At 45.9% G+C, this 16,619-nt stretch overlaps 9 protein-coding genes across 9 annotated transcripts; 4 read left to right on the top strand and 5 right to left on the bottom strand.

Annotated features, from left to right (window-relative positions):
• Positions 1 to 357: 357 nt before the first annotated feature.
• Positions 358 to 2,203, bottom strand: EYB26_005811 (uncharacterized protein; the record flags this gene model as incomplete). Its single annotated transcript, XM_054265091.1, has 6 exons — positions 358 to 516; positions 574 to 1,715; positions 1,774 to 1,808; positions 1,868 to 1,932; positions 2,021 to 2,048; positions 2,133 to 2,203. The coding sequence occupies 6 exons, from the start codon at positions 2,201 to 2,203 to the stop codon at positions 358 to 360; spliced, it is 1,500 nt and encodes a 499-aa protein (XP_054121066.1).
• Positions 2,204 to 2,706: 503 nt separating this feature from the next.
• On the bottom strand, positions 2,707 to 5,212 carry EYB26_005810 (uncharacterized protein; the record flags this gene model as incomplete). Its single annotated transcript, XM_054265090.1, has 4 exons — positions 2,707 to 4,657; positions 4,709 to 5,049; positions 5,101 to 5,134; positions 5,187 to 5,212. The coding sequence occupies 4 exons, from the start codon at positions 5,210 to 5,212 to the stop codon at positions 2,707 to 2,709; spliced, it is 2,352 nt and encodes a 783-aa protein (XP_054121065.1).
• A 338-nt stretch (positions 5,213 to 5,550) lies between these two features.
• On the top strand, positions 5,551 to 6,948 carry EYB26_005809 (uncharacterized protein; the record flags this gene model as incomplete). Its single annotated transcript, XM_054265089.1, has 3 exons — positions 5,551 to 5,696; positions 5,748 to 6,677; positions 6,732 to 6,948. 3 exons carry the CDS (start codon positions 5,551 to 5,553, stop codon positions 6,946 to 6,948), a joined length of 1,293 nt encoding a protein of 430 aa, XP_054121064.1.
• A 447-nt stretch (positions 6,949 to 7,395) lies between these two features.
• On the top strand, positions 7,396 to 8,384 carry EYB26_005808 (uncharacterized protein; the record flags this gene model as incomplete). Its single annotated transcript, XM_054265088.1, has 2 exons — positions 7,396 to 7,712; positions 7,772 to 8,384. 2 exons carry the CDS (start codon positions 7,396 to 7,398, stop codon positions 8,382 to 8,384), a joined length of 930 nt encoding a protein of 309 aa, XP_054121063.1.
• Positions 8,385 to 8,613: 229 nt separating this feature from the next.
• On the bottom strand, positions 8,614 to 10,186 carry EYB26_005807 (uncharacterized protein; the record flags this gene model as incomplete). Its single annotated transcript, XM_054265087.1, has 3 exons — positions 8,614 to 9,128; positions 9,201 to 9,463; positions 9,525 to 10,186. The coding sequence occupies 3 exons, from the start codon at positions 10,184 to 10,186 to the stop codon at positions 8,614 to 8,616; spliced, it is 1,440 nt and encodes a 479-aa protein (XP_054121062.1).
• Positions 10,187 to 10,807: 621 nt separating this feature from the next.
• Positions 10,808 to 11,448, top strand: EYB26_005806 (uncharacterized protein; the record flags this gene model as incomplete). Its single annotated transcript, XM_054265086.1, has 4 exons — positions 10,808 to 10,958; positions 11,014 to 11,088; positions 11,150 to 11,355; positions 11,410 to 11,448. The coding sequence occupies 4 exons, from the start codon at positions 10,808 to 10,810 to the stop codon at positions 11,446 to 11,448; spliced, it is 471 nt and encodes a 156-aa protein (XP_054121061.1).
• An 851-nt stretch (positions 11,449 to 12,299) lies between these two features.
• Positions 12,300 to 13,634, top strand: EYB26_005805 (uncharacterized protein; the record flags this gene model as incomplete). Its single annotated transcript, XM_054265085.1, has 1 exon — positions 12,300 to 13,634. The coding sequence occupies one exon, from the start codon at positions 12,300 to 12,302 to the stop codon at positions 13,632 to 13,634; it is 1,335 nt and encodes a 444-aa protein (XP_054121060.1).
• A 102-nt stretch (positions 13,635 to 13,736) lies between these two features.
• Positions 13,737 to 14,549, bottom strand: EYB26_005804 (uncharacterized protein; the record flags this gene model as incomplete). Its single annotated transcript, XM_054265084.1, has 2 exons — positions 13,737 to 14,437; positions 14,498 to 14,549. 2 exons carry the CDS (start codon positions 14,547 to 14,549, stop codon positions 13,737 to 13,739), a joined length of 753 nt encoding a protein of 250 aa, XP_054121059.1.
• A 243-nt stretch (positions 14,550 to 14,792) lies between these two features.
• Positions 14,793 to 15,850, bottom strand: EYB26_005803 (uncharacterized protein; the record flags this gene model as incomplete). Its single annotated transcript, XM_054265083.1, has 2 exons — positions 14,793 to 15,703; positions 15,784 to 15,850. The coding sequence occupies 2 exons, from the start codon at positions 15,848 to 15,850 to the stop codon at positions 14,793 to 14,795; spliced, it is 978 nt and encodes a 325-aa protein (XP_054121058.1).
• Between the last annotated feature and the right edge of the window lie 769 nt (positions 15,851 to 16,619).

Genomic DNA, 16,619 nt, shown 5'->3' with positions numbered 1-16,619 from the left:
TATTATGTACCTTAAGTGGAATGACGCATGCTTTCAGTGACTCCAACACTGATCAATCAATTTTAATGGATGAATCAGGGGGGATGGTTTGAAAACATGGATTCATGAATTTTCATCTTCTAAACTTCAGCACTTGCTCCGGACTGTAGTATGTAAAACACATAATAACACGTTCAAGAATTGTTGTCGATGGTATTAGAACTTAATTATATATGTTCTTGAGTCATTTGACTGGAAAGAAAGTAGAAGGCCACCTTGAAAAAAGCTTTTCCAAGACCAACGCCAGAAATCATAAACCCAGGAACATATCAACCGTAATCATAAGAGAACATGACCAGAAACAAAGAAACATCAAGATTACCAATTCCAGGTCCGGCTGGAAGCAGTGAAAACGGGGGGCTTCCATTGTAATTTGGTGGGATCGATCTTCTTGATGCCCTTGATCTTCTCCTTCTCTAACCTTTTATTGTGTTGCTCGACGATGGCGTCCGGGAGGACAATGATCCAGTTTCCTTTCTGTGATTGAGAAGTCAGTAAAGAAACAAAGGAAGAAAGTTCTATGGTAGTGCTTACATGATATCGTAGCATATTAAGAACGAGCAGTGTCTCATGCACATCCTTCTCCGTCATTGAAGTCAGAGTCGCCAGATCGAATTCGCTGATCGCCTCTCGATTAGGTTCTACCAATAACTCCACCAAAACCTCCCTCCAATATTGACGATAACTCAGAAGACCAAGATCACTGAGTGGTTTCTCTGGAGATCCAAGCTTGCCCTCGCGCTTGCTAAGCTCGTAACTAAACTGGATGAGGAGACGACCGAATCCTCGACGCTGATATTGCGGTAGAGTTAGGATACAAGCTAGGTTGTAACCTTCGGCACAGTCCTTTTCTTTGGAGAAGTATCCGGTAAGATGACAGCCTGTCTCGTCGCGCGTGCACATGCAATAGAACAAGAAGGGATCAACGTCGTAGTAGAGGGTTTTGTGGTCGAGGAAGAGCTTGCTCAGCAAGCAGAGATTTCGGCACCATGTACGTTGCCGACGGCCGTCGACTTCAAAGAAGGATACGTTGTCATCACGATAAATCTCATTTCCCGGCGGGTGAACAAGTGTGCATTTCGATCTATGCCGCTCGAATGCCCGCTTATTGTCAAAGTAACTCAAACAAAACTCATCAATGTAGACTATATCCGCGTCCTGGTAGGATTCCGGGTATGGCGAGAAATACCATGGCTCCATTTCGTGTTTCCCCATTTGAAGGCGAGTCAAATTTCGAACACGATGGATCTCCGTCGGGTTTTGGGTCATACTTCCACTTGTTCGGAGTTTTTCGATTTCTTCTTCGCGGGTCATGTCGCCTAGCATTTTTTCTTGATGTTCGAGTTTTGTATCGACGGCATCTACCATGTCGACATCTTCAGACTCCCCCTTGGGCGTACCATCTATAGAGACTGCTTCGGAGCCTGCGAGTGATAGGTTCAAGGGCGTTTCTTCTGCACGATTCTCTTTTCCGCCAGCCTTCGAAAGGCGGACAACCTTGCTGATATTGACATTCTTGCCAGTAAGTAGGTCTGGCGTTGATGAGATATCGCGACTATCTGCTCGTGCACGTTTCTGAGTTGCACTTTTGCTGGGGGCCTTTTTCTTCTCTGGCTTCTCTGGCGCAGGCCATTCTACTTCCTGCGACAGGTCAATACGCGTCGCCGGAATCCATTCTAATCAGAACTGGTCAGCTTTTGCGGAATATGGAAAGAGAGAAGAGATCATTCTCACCATCTAAACGCTTGTTGAAGTCGACATAGTGAACACTATACGATATCAGTCAATGTCGCTTCCCTCTCTAGTTCTGCTAGGAGGTGGTACTCACTAAACGTAAAGAGTGTCTTTCCTTTGTCTCATAGACAGAATCTCAGCTTTTCTATGACTACCATCCTGCGTCGCGAATATCAGCACATGTATAAATTTTCGATGATATCACGTGACATATTCGTATGTTGGTGATGGAGGAGAACAGCATTACCTTCTCAACCATAGCCTTCACACCGATCCTATGGACATAGTAAGTATATGCGACCGCATAAAAGATACCTTTCATGTATATTGAAATCAACATCGGAATTAATATTCCATACCTGAGTGTCGCGAGAGTGGCAAACCCTTTCTCTGCTGGATCTGGTGTCCCAGCATCGTCACATCCCCCCATTTTGATCCTAAATTGCCTTTTCGATGTTTTATTTGATAGACTTCAATTATCGTGCGACCAGTTTGATAAAATAGGGCCTTTGAGCGTGTGTTTTTCGATGATTTAACGATTGTCGTTGGGTGAGTATGAAGCCTTGCGGGAAGGAGATTGATATCGTTCGCCGATGCCTTACGGATCAGGCAGCAGTCGTGACTTGAAGCCGCATTCAGTCACAATTTTGCCAGCTATTTTCGATCCTCTGTATAACTCAGCAAAGTCTCTGTGAAGTCCACGAGACTAATTTTACAATTTATTGAGATCGTTTATTTCAGTCTCAATTCTATTCCCAAGGGATGTGTACATCGTGGTACTCGTTGTGGAATTCCAGGTCGTATCAGAAAACTTGTTACAAATATCAATTTTCCCTCACGTTATTAGATAGACGCCTAAGGATAGTACTAGAACTAGATAATATACAACATGAATTGTCAAATAACCCTTCGGTCATGACCTTCGATCGAACCTCAATGCCATCCATTCACGCCACCCTCTAGCAGTCCGTCAAGTTCTTCCTTCCTGGCCTTGTACATATCCTGGGCCTCTCGTTCCCTACGAACTACCAACGTAACTTCATCACGCAACTGCTCGAGACGACTGCGAAGTGCCGCGTCTTCTCCGACCTGTAATGTGCGGAATGTGTCAAGGTCGAATCTAGTCTTCTCAAGCGCTGAAGACGCTTCCACTATTTTGTTTCGTAGAGTCTTCGCACGGGCTTGGTATCCGCCGAAATGCAATGAAAGTTTCTTCTCTATCTTATTGTCCTGCTCCGCAGTTGCCACCAGTGTGTTCTGAACATTATCAAATGCGTTGATCATATTCTGCTCTTGTCTTAAAGCGTCCTCATCATCGTCATAGATGGCAAGTCCGGGAAGTGCACTTTCGTGCGTTGTGCTCCAAGTTGAATCAAAATCAGCTTGCCATTGTAATTTAATGTCTTCAGAAGATACAGCGTTTGCAATTTGGGCACGTGCAGATTCAAGCCACTTGTCATCGATTTTGTCAAGACTAAGCGGCTTGCCATTGATCTTGCTACCGGAAAGTGGATGTTTCTTTGCATCGTTAGCAATGAGCTTCGCGGCCTCTTTAGCAATCATATTTTCAATAGGGTCTGTAATATGCGAGACACGTTCCAGAAGCGCAGTGACATCAACTACGCTTGGCCGCGGCAAGGATCGTTGATAAACCTGTGTCTGCCGTCTGAACTCTGCTTCGGCTGCTTTCTGACGAATCTCTGCTTCCCGCTGGTCGCGTACTGCAGAATCCTCTTCCGCCTCGTAGCCATTAGCCGTAGGCTCTTGTGACTCTGACGGAAGCTCTTCAAGTTCCCATTCCGTCTCTTTCGGTTTTGGAAGAGAAGCAAGCTTCCCACGAAGTTGCTGTCGCATAAAGTTATCGCGCATCCTCACTTCCCGGGGTGTACTGCTAATAATCTGACTTCCATCGTCGTTGTTAAGTGCAAATTGGTCTCTTGGCGTTCGCAATGGCGTTGCTCCAGGGCCAACACCGCCTCGCATGGGTGTAGCACCAATGCCATTTGCACCTTGCCGGAACGGCGTAGCCATTGGGTTTGGTGTGACGATTTCCTGTCGACGAGGAGCGATGCCATCGAAGCCAGTGGAAGCCCCTCCTTCATGAAGCGGAGTGTTTTCGCCACCCAAGAGAGACGACTGGGTTTCAGTAAGTGCTCTGATGTTGCGGATCTCGTTTGCAATATGATCTTCTTGAGGAGGTGCTCGCGGGGTTCGAATAGGCGTAGCTCCAGTCATAGCAGCATAATTCCCAATCAAGCCCCTAGTGCCTTCTTCACCAGCCAGCTTGGCTGCCCTGTCGCCGGCCATACCCATCTTGATGATATCCTCCAACTCACCCTCGCTCACTTGAGGGGCGGGCAGATTCAGAGCGCGGCGCTTGCTAAGTTGCTCAGCTTCCCGGATCTTTTGCATACGACCAGCTTGAGCAGCCGCCGCTGACGTTGACTGCTTGTCGTTTTTCCTTTTCTTGCGCTCAACGTCATCTTCCTGGTCACCCTTGCGCTTGTTTGCTAGTTGGTGTTTCCGAGGATCAAACAACTCGCGCTGTCGTTCATTTCGATTTTGCTCTTCAACAGTGTCATAGAAACCTGGAGCAGGAGCTTTCTCGAAAGGAATATCGGCGTTATAATCCATTTGACCCTTTTTCGTTGTAACAACCTTGATATTTATGCCGGAGTTTTTAAGTTCACGGCGTTTTTGTAAGACGGCTAGTCGACGAGATTCTTCAAGCTGGCGCTCTCGAGCCTTGCGTTTCGCCTTTTTACCCTGAGTGTTGGCCAAGCGAGCACGAGCCTCACTCAGCATCTCCTTTTCATCCTCGTCAAGATCGATCGTATCGGGCCGAGCAGGTTTTGATTCAGGATCTGGGTCAAGTTCGCCAGGTCTATAACTGTCAGTAACAGCACATGTAGCAGAGGATAGGAGTATTACATACCTCAAGCGTCTGACATCATCTGCACTCGGAGCCTGTGCCTCGCCTCCAGGACCACCTAGACCTAGCTCATCGTTCTCACGCGCCTCAGCTTCATCAAGAAGTTTTTGATATCTCTCCAAGCATTGTGTTGCGGTTCTTCCCACGATCGGTGCGATAGTGCGCCACTGTGTTGGCATCAATTTTGCCAAATGCAATAACTTTTCATCCTCCTCCCTCGACCATTCGATTTTTCGAATACCGGGATCTAGCCATTCCACCCACCTCGCTTTACACTGTTTTGGGGTTTTTCGCGCAAGAAGCGATGAGACACGCGCCCACTGATTGAGTCCATACTTCGATACCTGCGAGAAGTCAGTGTATATGAGATTATTGTTATAGGTCGGCTTACTTACTGCTGCACGAAGAACTTCATCCTCTATGTTGGTCCTGTAGAGACGTTAGCAAATTGTAAGAGAACGGCGGTTTCGAAATAACTGACCAAACGCCGCCTTTGACAACAGGCATCGCGCCGTTCTGAGACCTTCAGCCTCAATAAGTAACTCTTTAATATCGTCAATAATATCCTATCCGAACCGGTAGAGCGAAAATGAGGGCGGCGATGGTCAACAATCGAGGCTGGACGTGAGTATGATGCTGAGAGTTTGAAGTAGTTTCTGCCAAGCTTGACTCAAGTAGAAAACAGCGTTGGAGTTTAGCCGCCGCGACTAGACGCTATTCATGCTAGTCCCGAATAGTGTTAGTATCCCCGCCCTAGCTTGGCGCTTGCTGGATTATCGATAAAAAAAATAATTTCATTTTCAGCGTTCGATAACGGTTATCAACAACAAGCACGACGAACCAACATGGCTGCCACTAATTCAAAGGCAGTAGAGGCTCCTCAGCAGTTTAAACAGCCTTCCAGGAAAGGTAAGAAGGCCTGGCGCAAAAACGTTGATGTCACCCAAGTCCAGGAAGGTCTTCGAGTAGTTCGTGAAGAAGAAATCAAAGGGTAAGTCTCTGTAGTCGTTTTCTTTTCTTGTGCAAAACTTACGCAAATTAGTGGTGTCGTTGCAGAAAAGCCATCGCATGAACTCTTTACTCTCGACACAACAGGCGACCAAGAATTGGCGAAAGCACATCGAAAGGGACGCAAGCCTCTCAAATCCGACGAAATCCTCGCACAGCGTTCGGCAATCCCAGCGGTAGATAGTCGCAAACGACCAAATTCTAAAGTCACAGACGGTATAATCGAACCAAAGACGAAGAAACAGAAAAACGATTGGGTCAGCAATAAAGAATGGTCTAGGCTGAAACGGGTTGCTCAAGAGAACAAACCAGCTGCAAAATCAGAGGACGGTGTGAGCTATGATCCTTGGGCTGATTCAGTGGAGACTGCCGACGATAAATTCGAATATGTGCCAAAGAAGAAAGAGAAACTTGCTCCTGTAACATTGAAAGAAGAGCCAATTTCTCTTGCCGCAAACGGGAAGCCCGTTCCCTCAGTGAAGACACCTACTGGTGGTGTCAGCTACAACCCATCCTTCGAGGAATGGGATGGCCTTCTCGTCAAGGAAGGAAATAAGGAAATTGAAGCCGAAAAGAAACGAATTGAGGAGGCAAAGAAGGAAGCTGAACGACAACGCTTGATTGAAGAAGCTCAGAATGACGACGGCGAGGTTAGGTCAGACGATGAGAGTGCCTGGGAAGGATTTGAAAGCGAATATGAAAAGCCAGAATGGTTGAATAAGAAGAGACCCGAGCGGAAAACGCAAGCTCAACGAAACAAAATTAAACGCCGCAAGGAAGCAGAAAGAAAGGCCAAGTGGGAGGCAAAGATGAAACAACGAGAGGAGCAAGCAAAGAGTATTGAGAGCATTACCGAAAGCTTGGAAGATGAAGAGGCCCTTCGCAAACAACTACAGCAAGACATTAGTTCTTCCGACGAGGGCGATGATACGGTTCTTCGCAAGAGGCCGTTGGGTAAAAATCCGTAAGTTCAAGAGGACATTTTGTTATACCGGCAGAAGCTAATTCTTTTCCACAGTGTTCCAGAAAAGTCACTTGAATTGGTGCTTCCTGATGAGCTACAAGACTCATTACGACTTTTGAAACCGGAGGGAAACCTGCTTGATGATCGATTCAGAACTCTTATCGTTCAAGGAAAGCTTGAGTCTCGTAAGCCTATTACTCAGTCCAAGAAGCCCAAGAGAAAAGTCACCGAGAAATGGGCTTACAAGGACTTCCAAATTCCTGGACTGTGAAAAAGCCCAATGGGATCTTCTTCTCTTCATATCGCGCTTTCTATAATTTGTTATTCACTAGGCGTTTGCATGTTGTATATAAAAGATGGGTGGGGCACTCTCTCATACTTGACTATTGAATCGGTCCAAATCCACCTCAAAATTTCTCAATCATTTGGCCATGTCAATTTTAATAGATACCGCTTAACGCGTATGCTTAAAACCAACTGTACGTATGTACGAAAAGCACATCAGTTCCATCAATTCTCTCTTCTAATTGATGGGCAGCCAAAGTTAGGGTTATTTAGAGGACAGCGATAAGGCCGTGTTTGCATGGTTTGCATGTCTTATCTGCTCAAAGACCCGCGAAAAGTTTCATCTCCGCCAAATTTCATTCTTAAGTTGATCATTCAATTTTAATGTCAATTTCATCATGACACTGCTACGAGCAGACGGTAATTGAGTATAATGGAACTCAAAAGCCTTTCTTCCAATTGGAAGAAACTCCAAGTTACTCTCAAGGGGAGTACGACCCCCAAAGAAAAGAAAGAAACACGACCGCCGCAGAATGGTCTCAAGCGAAAAAGAGTCGAAGCGGTAATCGAAAGGAAAGCGGACAGACCAAGGAAATTCTCGAAAGTGAAAAGCATGACCGACATAGTCGATGCCAAAGGCTTGGGAAGGGAGCGACGCCGGTCCTTAGGAGCCACGGAAAAACCAGTCCCCCAAGTCGTAGAAAAGAATCAACCTCGTGATGGAAAACCCAATGAAGGGCTTAATGAGACGTGAGTGAACTGTCCCTTGTGGTTTCCCTATCCATTACTGTTCTAATGAATAGAGATAGTGCCGAAATAGGAAAATACGTCGCAATGGATTGTGAAATGGTTGGGGTCGGTCCCGATCCGGATAAAGAATCTGCGCTCGCTCGAGTTAGTATTGTGAATTGGAACGGCGACCAAGTCTACGACTCATATGTACGACCTAAAGAGAAAGTAACCGACTGGAGGACACATGTGAGCGGGATAGCACCCAAACATATGATCGAAGCCCGCTCCTTCGAAGAGGTTCAAAAGGACGTTGCGCAGATACTAGAGAATACGATACTAGTCGGGCACTCGATTCGCAACGATCTGGAAGCTCTGATGTTGAGTCATCCGAAGCGTGATATTCGGGACACAAGCAAGTACCCTCCTTATCGAAAGATTGCTGGTGGAGGGTCACCACGACTGAAACTACTCGCGTCCGAATTTCTTGGGCTTGAGATTCAAGATGGAGCTCATTCCAGTGTGGAGGATGCAAGAGCTACAATGTTCCTATTCCGGAGAGACAAGGACGGGTTTGAGAGAGAGCATGCGAAGAAGTGGCCTGTACGTGTAACAACTATTGGTACCGAGGGAGAAGAAGGCGCCGCAGCGAAGAAGAAAAGAAAACCCAAGAAGAAGAGTCGTAAGAGGTGATTTATATAGTCTACTTATATTTGCAAACTGACTTGGTTCATATTTGTCGGTGATACCATCTTTGCCAATGTTTCATATGCATAGCGTGCTTCAAGGTTATATAGTTAGTCATAGTCATTTCGAACTAAGCATTATCGCTGTACATGTTATCTTGCAGTTGATTTACTGTTCATTGCCAAAGAAATTATATAACATTGGAAACATAACCTGGAAGTTTGGGACTATGCAGCTAGATGACTTCACTTTCAGCATCCCAAACCAACTCACCCTCAAACCAAGTCTTCAAGACTTTGATGTTCTCGAAATCTGCCATCTTTCCTTCCCCAACCTCTCCGACAATAGCTCGATCAAGCATAATGAAATTGGCACGTTTTCCAACCTCGATGCTTCCGCTCACCTCACTCAGTCCTACAGCCGCGGCTCCATTCTTAGTCAACATCTCAAGAACCAGGTTCGCTCCGCAGGAGATTTTGTCAGAGGTAGCAGGGCCCGTCTTTTTGTCGGATCTGCTCACTGTCCAGTCTCCGACTCTGCGGACTACATCATGAACTTTGGGTAGCAGTGATGGATCACTACGACTGCCCCAATCGGATCCGACGGTAATGGGATAGACTTGAGCTTCAAGTAGCTGGACAAAATCCCAGTTCATGGCACCATTGCTTGCTTTTACAATTGGATGGTCGAATAACCATGCAGGAGATAGCTCGGCAGTAACATTGAGTTTTCGGAAACGCTCAATGTCATCTAGGTCAAGGGAGAAGGAGTAAGAATTGTAAGGAATGGATCAGTTTAAGATCATAGGGAACAATCACTTACCTGATTCTATGTTGTTACAGTGAGCTATTTCATGGTGTAATAGCCTCTGCCCATCCAGTCTCGCCATCTTAATGGCATCTAGAGCGAGCCGAGTGCTTCCACGCCCAGTTGCACGGATTTTTACTGTCATACCACACTCATCAAAGCGTCTCACTGCTTCAACGACATCATCAACATGGATCCTGCTAGAATCAACTTTTCCACTCTCATCTAGACCGGCGCTTGTGAACAACGGAGGTAATGGCACGCCGTCAAGCAAAGATCTTTACAAATATGGTGTGAACATGCGCTGTAGCGAAACTGGGGGCCTCCTCAATCAAAGACCTGAGCGAGTCTTGATCTTCATTAGCAAGAAATTCAGGTCCATACACGGAATGGGCGGCAATATTCATGTGGAGCGCATTTTCCTCATCGAGTTCACGCAGCGCATGCATAATGACAGTATTAGTCGCAGCCTCTTGACAGGATGTAACACCTGCCTGATGTAAAAGACGAATAGCGGCTTTGATAGCCCGTTTTGCATAAGTCACATTCGGAGACCCTTTTGCAATCATAGCTTTGTTCATGGCTAGCTCTGCCAGCTCACCAGTCAGACTGCCATCGGCTCGACGACTAAATCTGGCACCTTTGGCGTTAGGTTCATTGTCGACATCATAGCCTGCTCTGATGAGACCTGCAGTATTTAGAAACGCGCTATGTCCTGCACCACCTTGTATAATAATCGGAGTATCCGGAAAGTCTTGATCCAGTGATATGCGATCGAAATTAGGAATAGTGAAAGCACCCCCTACTATCCAATCCTGGAAGGCATGTTGATAAGTACATACACATTGTCCTTCTTGCATTCTCTGGGTGATATTCTCTATATTCGTGTCCCCGTCTAGACTGACGCTACTGAGATAGGATGTTCCTGCTGATGGTAGGTGAACATGCGCATCATGGATTCCTGGCATGATAAACCGGCCTCGGAGATCATAGGTCACCATGATAAAACGTGCCCTAGGACGTGACAATAAAGGCTTCCGCTATTGCCGTAGATGAGTCGCTAAGGGTACGTATGTTGCCATTGTAGTAGGCAACTGAATCCCTGATTTGCTTGTTTGGCATCCTAACTACATGTAGTACTAGGATATTTTTAAACAGAACAATCTTGACGTCTAGGATGATATGGCAGTCAGTGCTAATGGAGTATTGTACTAACTGGTCAGCTAGTATGTATATGGACTAATCCTGCATATGCAACCAACGGCGATCTCCATCTAGTACTAGTAAGGTGTGAGGTGTATAAGTTGTACAACACTTTCCGGTACGCTATTGGTAGCTAGATAAGATTATATAGCAGTCTTCACGTACTACTGTATTACTGGTTAACTGAGAAGTTGTCGACCTGACTAGAAATTCCTCTTTTGGGAGGGTCTTATCGCTTATCGCTTATCGATAAGGTGGCCACTAGGAAGGAGAGAACGCGTCGCGTCTAGCGTTGAGTGCTTAATCAAGATCAATTTTATCATCATTCGCTTTCTGATCAACCATAGGTCTTACCAAACCGTTGCGCAAGTCTCTCTCTCTTCCTCCGCAGACACGGTTCTTGACGAAGAAACCTCACGATGCTTGCACTTCGCTCGGCCCCAAAATCCTCCAACTCCAACGAGACTTTGACAGGGAACTGTACGCCAAACATACTCCCATGTCGAATCCACTACGACGGTCCTATTGAGACTTCCAAACGTCATTGGCATGCTGTAAAGGGCGAAAAGGGTATTTTGTCATTGCACCAGAAGAATCATAGAGCAATGCTGATGAGGCTATATAGAAGACAAGCAAACCGCATACTTTCGTGGCCGCAAGCTGCAAGGCAGACTCGTCCAGCTTCCGGAGGGATATGAAGGTATGCCACGCTCTAGAGATTTTCATTTCCTCAAGACTAATTTTTTCTTGTCTGAACGTAGGAGTAGTTGCATCCCCAACGAACCGTCTCGTTCCAGCAGCCAACAGAAACAGCAATATGGATGATGAGCTGCCCGAAGAGCCTGTCAAAATCCTTGAATCTCAGGCCACATTCGACAGCTTTGTTGTTTGGGGCCATGAAATCCCGCCTGCTGCTGATGATACATTCGTGAAAGGGGTGGATGAATGGATAAAGCTTGCAGAAGCAGTATGTATTTCATGGTCCTTCCTCGCTTTGCATATATTGATTGATTCTTTGCAGATTCACAGAGAGTCCCAACAACCGGAAAAGACCGCATAATGAGTTCTTAGTCAAACAGAGGCAGAGGCCTTAGAAAATCAAATCAAGGCTCCAACTCCAACACGACGCTTATAGCATCCTTAGATTTTGGCTTGATCTTATCTCAATCAGGACAATCGCCTTAGACCATCCATCTGGCCATTTTGAGGGATCGACCTGTATAAGCCTTCTCGGAAACCGAGAAAGTCGGCTTCGTCCATGATTATCCTCGCGTTAGAACAATCCGCTTCACCGACGCATATGCCTTTCTACCAACCCATACCCACGTCAGAATTCTCCAGCTTTCGATGATCCCCATGAAGGTTCATTGAGGTTGATCAACGTCTGAGCTGTCTTAGGTCCATCTTACAGTTGGCCGTCGCGAGGAGCACGCCTGTATATTATGGCTATAAGAGCATGACATACATGACATGTTCTTCCTTGGCCCCTTCATAGATGTATCGAACTGGGATTTGCCATAAATTCACAGACATTTTGTTAATATCAATCACCCGACTTTGTATATGAACCTGACAGATCTTGCTCCTGTCTGCAGCACAGGCAAAGGAGCATTTGGACTGGATTGTATAGGGCTTTATCTAGTAAATACATGTACAGAACAGTAATAAAGTCTTTACTTCTTTAATTGAATTGATTTGGTTCCACAACCTTAAGCGTAGTTTTTTTTAACCCTGTCGTTCTTGAATTGAGCTATGAAATCGTAGAAACGCGTTTTAGGGTTAGGGCAACGGATAGATGTCGACTTCGATTTTTCATACCCGACATTTCTCACCGTAGACAATTGCTATAAGCGAGACGCAGATATACGCAATACAATGTCATTAGGGAATTACGAGAAGGACTAGAAAGCTATGCCTAATAGATCATCAATTTTCTATCAAAATTCAGAACAATCAGTCTTTTTAATCGACATACCAGCGTCAATCGAAATAGCTCAGATTCCTTCATCTTCAACTCATGCTAAGGACAATATTACAGACTTACCAGCACAAACCCAATGTTACAGGCAAATTTTCTCTTCAAAGCCTCTAGAGCAGCCATATCCATCGCCTCCAGAGCCGAAAAGTGAGGCTGCGCGTGCTCGCCTGTTGTCTCGGATCCCGGAATCGGAGCTCTTGTTCCATAAGAGTATTGCATCTTCTATACAGAAGGGTGTTGATGAAATTCAGCATGGGCTGCCTAGAGGAACGAAATGGTGTGGACCTCGGAGGGTTAGCAGTGGTGTCACCGAGAGGGTGGAACAGATGGCAGTATACGAGCCATCACGGAAGAGATTAAAATCAGATCACTCAGTCAGGTATACAGTCAACACGGAGAAACAGCCTCCATTGATACTCTCACCGTCAAGTATCAATCAGCTTGCAGGTTTGATAGACCTTCATGACCTTCAAGTTAAAAACCCTTCACCCCTGGAGGCAGCTACGTTGCGAGTCAAAGGGCCTGGCATAGATACTACAACAAGCTACACCGTTCCTCCAGCATCATCCTTCGTTTTAGGCGATATATCACCCAGTCAAATATATTCCGACTCGAATAACTCTCCGATTCCGAGATTGCTATCTACCGAAAAATTCAATATAATCCTCTTCGATCCTCCGTGGCCTAATCGCTCTGTGCGTCGGTCGTCACAGTATCCTACCCATGGATACTTAGAGATGGACTCCCTAGTAACAATAATGCAGCAAACAATCATCTCGCATCTCAGCTTCGGAGATGGCAGCAGCACCAAAAAATCAATGGTGGGTATATGGACCACCAACAATGCAAAATCGCGTCAAGCTGCATATGACGCCTTTTCGAACACGGGTCTTGAGATGTTCGAAATTTGGATATGGATCAAGACTACCGAGAATGGAGACCTGGTCTCGCCGTTGGATGGGCTGTGGCGGAAACCATATGAAGTTTTGTTTCTGGGAAGACCAAAGAAGGATACAGAAGAGGATCAAGAACTCATCAAGCGGATCGTTGCAGCTGTGCCGGATGAACATTCGAGGAAACCGAATCTAAAAGAATTGTTGGAACTATTGTTTTTTCGGGGTGAGGAAAATGAGATACGAGACACTTCCTTTACTATCAAAGAATACACTGCCCTGGAGGTCTTTGCAAGAAATCTGACCGCTGGATGGTGTGCTTGTGGAAACGATGTGCTCAAATTCAATGCTGATCAATGGTGGTATCAACCATGATACAATATGTAGCAAATCTAGCTAGACAAAATCTCAAATAAAGTACCCTCCAACGCCCGCCCAGCAAATGATGATTTTGTATCGTAAGGGAAAAAGGCATAATCAATCAAAGACCGGCCCCAAACTAACCAAACTAAACCTCAAATCTCCCTGTCCACCTTCCGATTCCTTCTTCAGGAACCGTCTCGGTCCAAGATCTAGGGCAGTTTCACTAAGTACGTCCTCATCCGGTCCTAGATATCCCCTTTGCAAAGGTCCTTTTCGACGTCCGTCCAGCTCCCATAATTTCCCATCTTTGCCCTTGACAAAGGCAACGAAATGCAGATCAACCTGATCTTCGGCATCTGGCGCGGTGGTATCACCTAACTTCGCGGCATCGGCATGCGCAGCTTCAAGGGCTTTGCTATAATATAACAAGTCCGCGCGTTCGAGGGGCTTCAAGGGTTCGGCTTCACGCAGTAAGTTTTCGAGGTCGGAGCCGGGGAGGACGTTGTTTCGAACTTCGCCGTTGCCGACTGCATGCAACAAACCGATGAGACCGCATGCGTTGCGGATGGTTTGTTTGAACCACAGCACAGGCTCATCGGGTCCCGTGCCGTCGTACTCCGGTAAGGGCGTGTCTTCAGCAATACGCGAAGCTTCGTATGTCTTGGAGACGGGGAATACGAGAAGCAAAGCGTGAGCGGGGCGAGGGACGAAAGCGAGGAGATCGGGCTCGTCGATGGAGTAGACGTCTGTGAAACCAAACGTTGTTGAGAGACCGAGTTGGTGGACAAGATGTGACATCACTTCGGGGTTGTTTTCTGTTGTTTTCGACCATCCGAATTAATCTATGGTCGTTGTATCGGAAGAATTTGTCTCACCTAGAGGCACAAAGGCCTTTTTATCGTTAGGGACATCGGGATTCTCTGCCATTTTGTTTTCTTCTTGGTGATAGTTGGTTGTTGACGAGGTTTGTAAGAAAATGGTTGCTGAAGAAGATAAACGATAAGATGCGGGGAAGCCGGTGCCTATTTAGCTGCATACATAGTATCTATGTATTTATAGCGACCAACCCCGCGAATTTCGACAGTGAGCATCATTTTCCCAAGGGATTTTTTAAACTTGAACCTTTTGTAATTGAATCTATTATTTCAATTCTAGGAATCTAATTTCTGCTCAAACTTTTGGAGTTTCGCCTTTCTTCAGCGGTTCATAGACAGTACTCCACAGCTCACTCGCTTCCCCCAAGAAATACGATAAACTCACATCAGCCATACCAGCTTCATCATCTCCAGCAATGGCTTCAAGTTGTCCAATAATATTCTCCAAGCCGAATGCCTTTCCGACTGCTTGTGTCGAGCCCGCTTCCAACATGACGTTGACAATATGGACATGGAAATGATAGTATGTCGGCTGATAGTGAACATACATTTTCAACTGATCTCCCTCTATTTGACCTTCATATGTCTTGACTGTAGCGTCAATGAGTCTTTGTCTCAGATACTTGAGCCAGGGTATATGCTTCCGCTTCAGATCGCGTAATGACCATATATCTCGCCGTTCGACCAGGGCAAGTAAATGCATTGAGCTGACTGTTTTTCGATCCCAATTGAGATCAGGTAACATCAAGAATCCATCCTCATCAGGGTTGGTCCCCTTGTCTCGAAGTATGACGTCTTCTTGCTCTGTACGGCCCTCAAGAATGTTGAATACCCAATTGAGTCTTCCTTCCTCGCGCTTCTGCTGCATGTATGGACGGATGTAGTCTTTGTAGATTTGAGGTGTTTCAGTAACCATGCGCATAGTTTGAGCAGAGTACTTGCGAATATGTTGCGCGGTACAGGGCCAAATGAGATTTATCTTCAGGTCAGGTGGGGTGTTTGTGTCGCTGGTTGATGGTGGTGACGAACTCGCCATGTACCATTTGTAAATGTCATTGTCGCCTAGATTGCGCACTTGAGATATACTGGAATGAAATGCTCTTAGGACTTCGAGGGACTCTGTTGCGAATGCTGCACGTTCGGCTATGAGAATGCCTTGCTTGCCGTCGATGTTGCCGAGCAGTGCAATGCGACGATCACTCTGATCTTTGTTAAACATTAGTCAAGGTACCAGAAGAATAAATGTGAGAGTGAAAATGAGACATCACATAGGTAAGTGAGCTCACCTTGATTAAGCAATTTCTCGATCTGGAATCGAGGTATGAGCGATTCTGCCACAGATTTGTCTGCCATTGTGCAAGAAGAAATTCAAGAATTGCTGGTACGTTGTCAGGGTGTGAACCAGATTTCTTAGAAAGATTATCCTTGAGAGGGTGTCGATGTGAAAGTTGTTTGGAGGGACAAAAGTGTGTCTATGTACCTGACCGCCTTATCGATAAGAGATAAGAGGCACCTAATATCACTGACGCTAACTACATCAGGAAACGCTGGCCTAAAGTGAGCCTCAATCTGATTGCTTGATCCTCTCCCAATTTGTTGATAAATTCTTCTGTGGTTGATGCCAATACAATGGGTCTCAGCTCAACCAGGGCTAAGTTTCACTGAGCAGACTTACAAGAAGTTTGAGGCCTCAGGTGTCAAGTTTGCCCAGCATCTCGCCAAGCTTTTTAGAAGAATATGTTGCCTGAGACTTCAACGTTCTCTTTCCTGGATCTCTCCTAGATAGCCCTGCAACTTGACTCTTGTCGTCATGGCATTTTTCAGCTAGTTTCTTGTTTTCAGGTTTTGGGAAAATTATGACTGATTCTATCCAGTCCACATACTACATGTTCACCTTGCCTGGCTCACAGAGGTACAGACTGACTACTGATACCGTTAAGCGAACAAAGAGTCGAGACGTGACTTAGGGTTTGACATTATGGACATAGTTGTTAGTTTACAACAGAAAAGGACCGAGCATAGCCGCTGATGCGCTCATATGTGGTCAATATAGTCCAATCATAATTAACCATGGCGTATCACACTCAGCCGCATCCGCAGCTCTCAAGGCTGTATTTCAAGA

The sequence above is a fragment of the Talaromyces marneffei genome, chromosome 4 (genome assembly GCF_009556855.1).
Source record: "Talaromyces marneffei chromosome 4, complete sequence".
In the NCBI taxonomy this organism is placed as follows: Eukaryota; Fungi; Ascomycota; class Eurotiomycetes; order Eurotiales; family Trichocomaceae; genus Talaromyces; species Talaromyces marneffei.
This window is presented reverse-complemented; position numbering and strand designations above follow the sequence as displayed.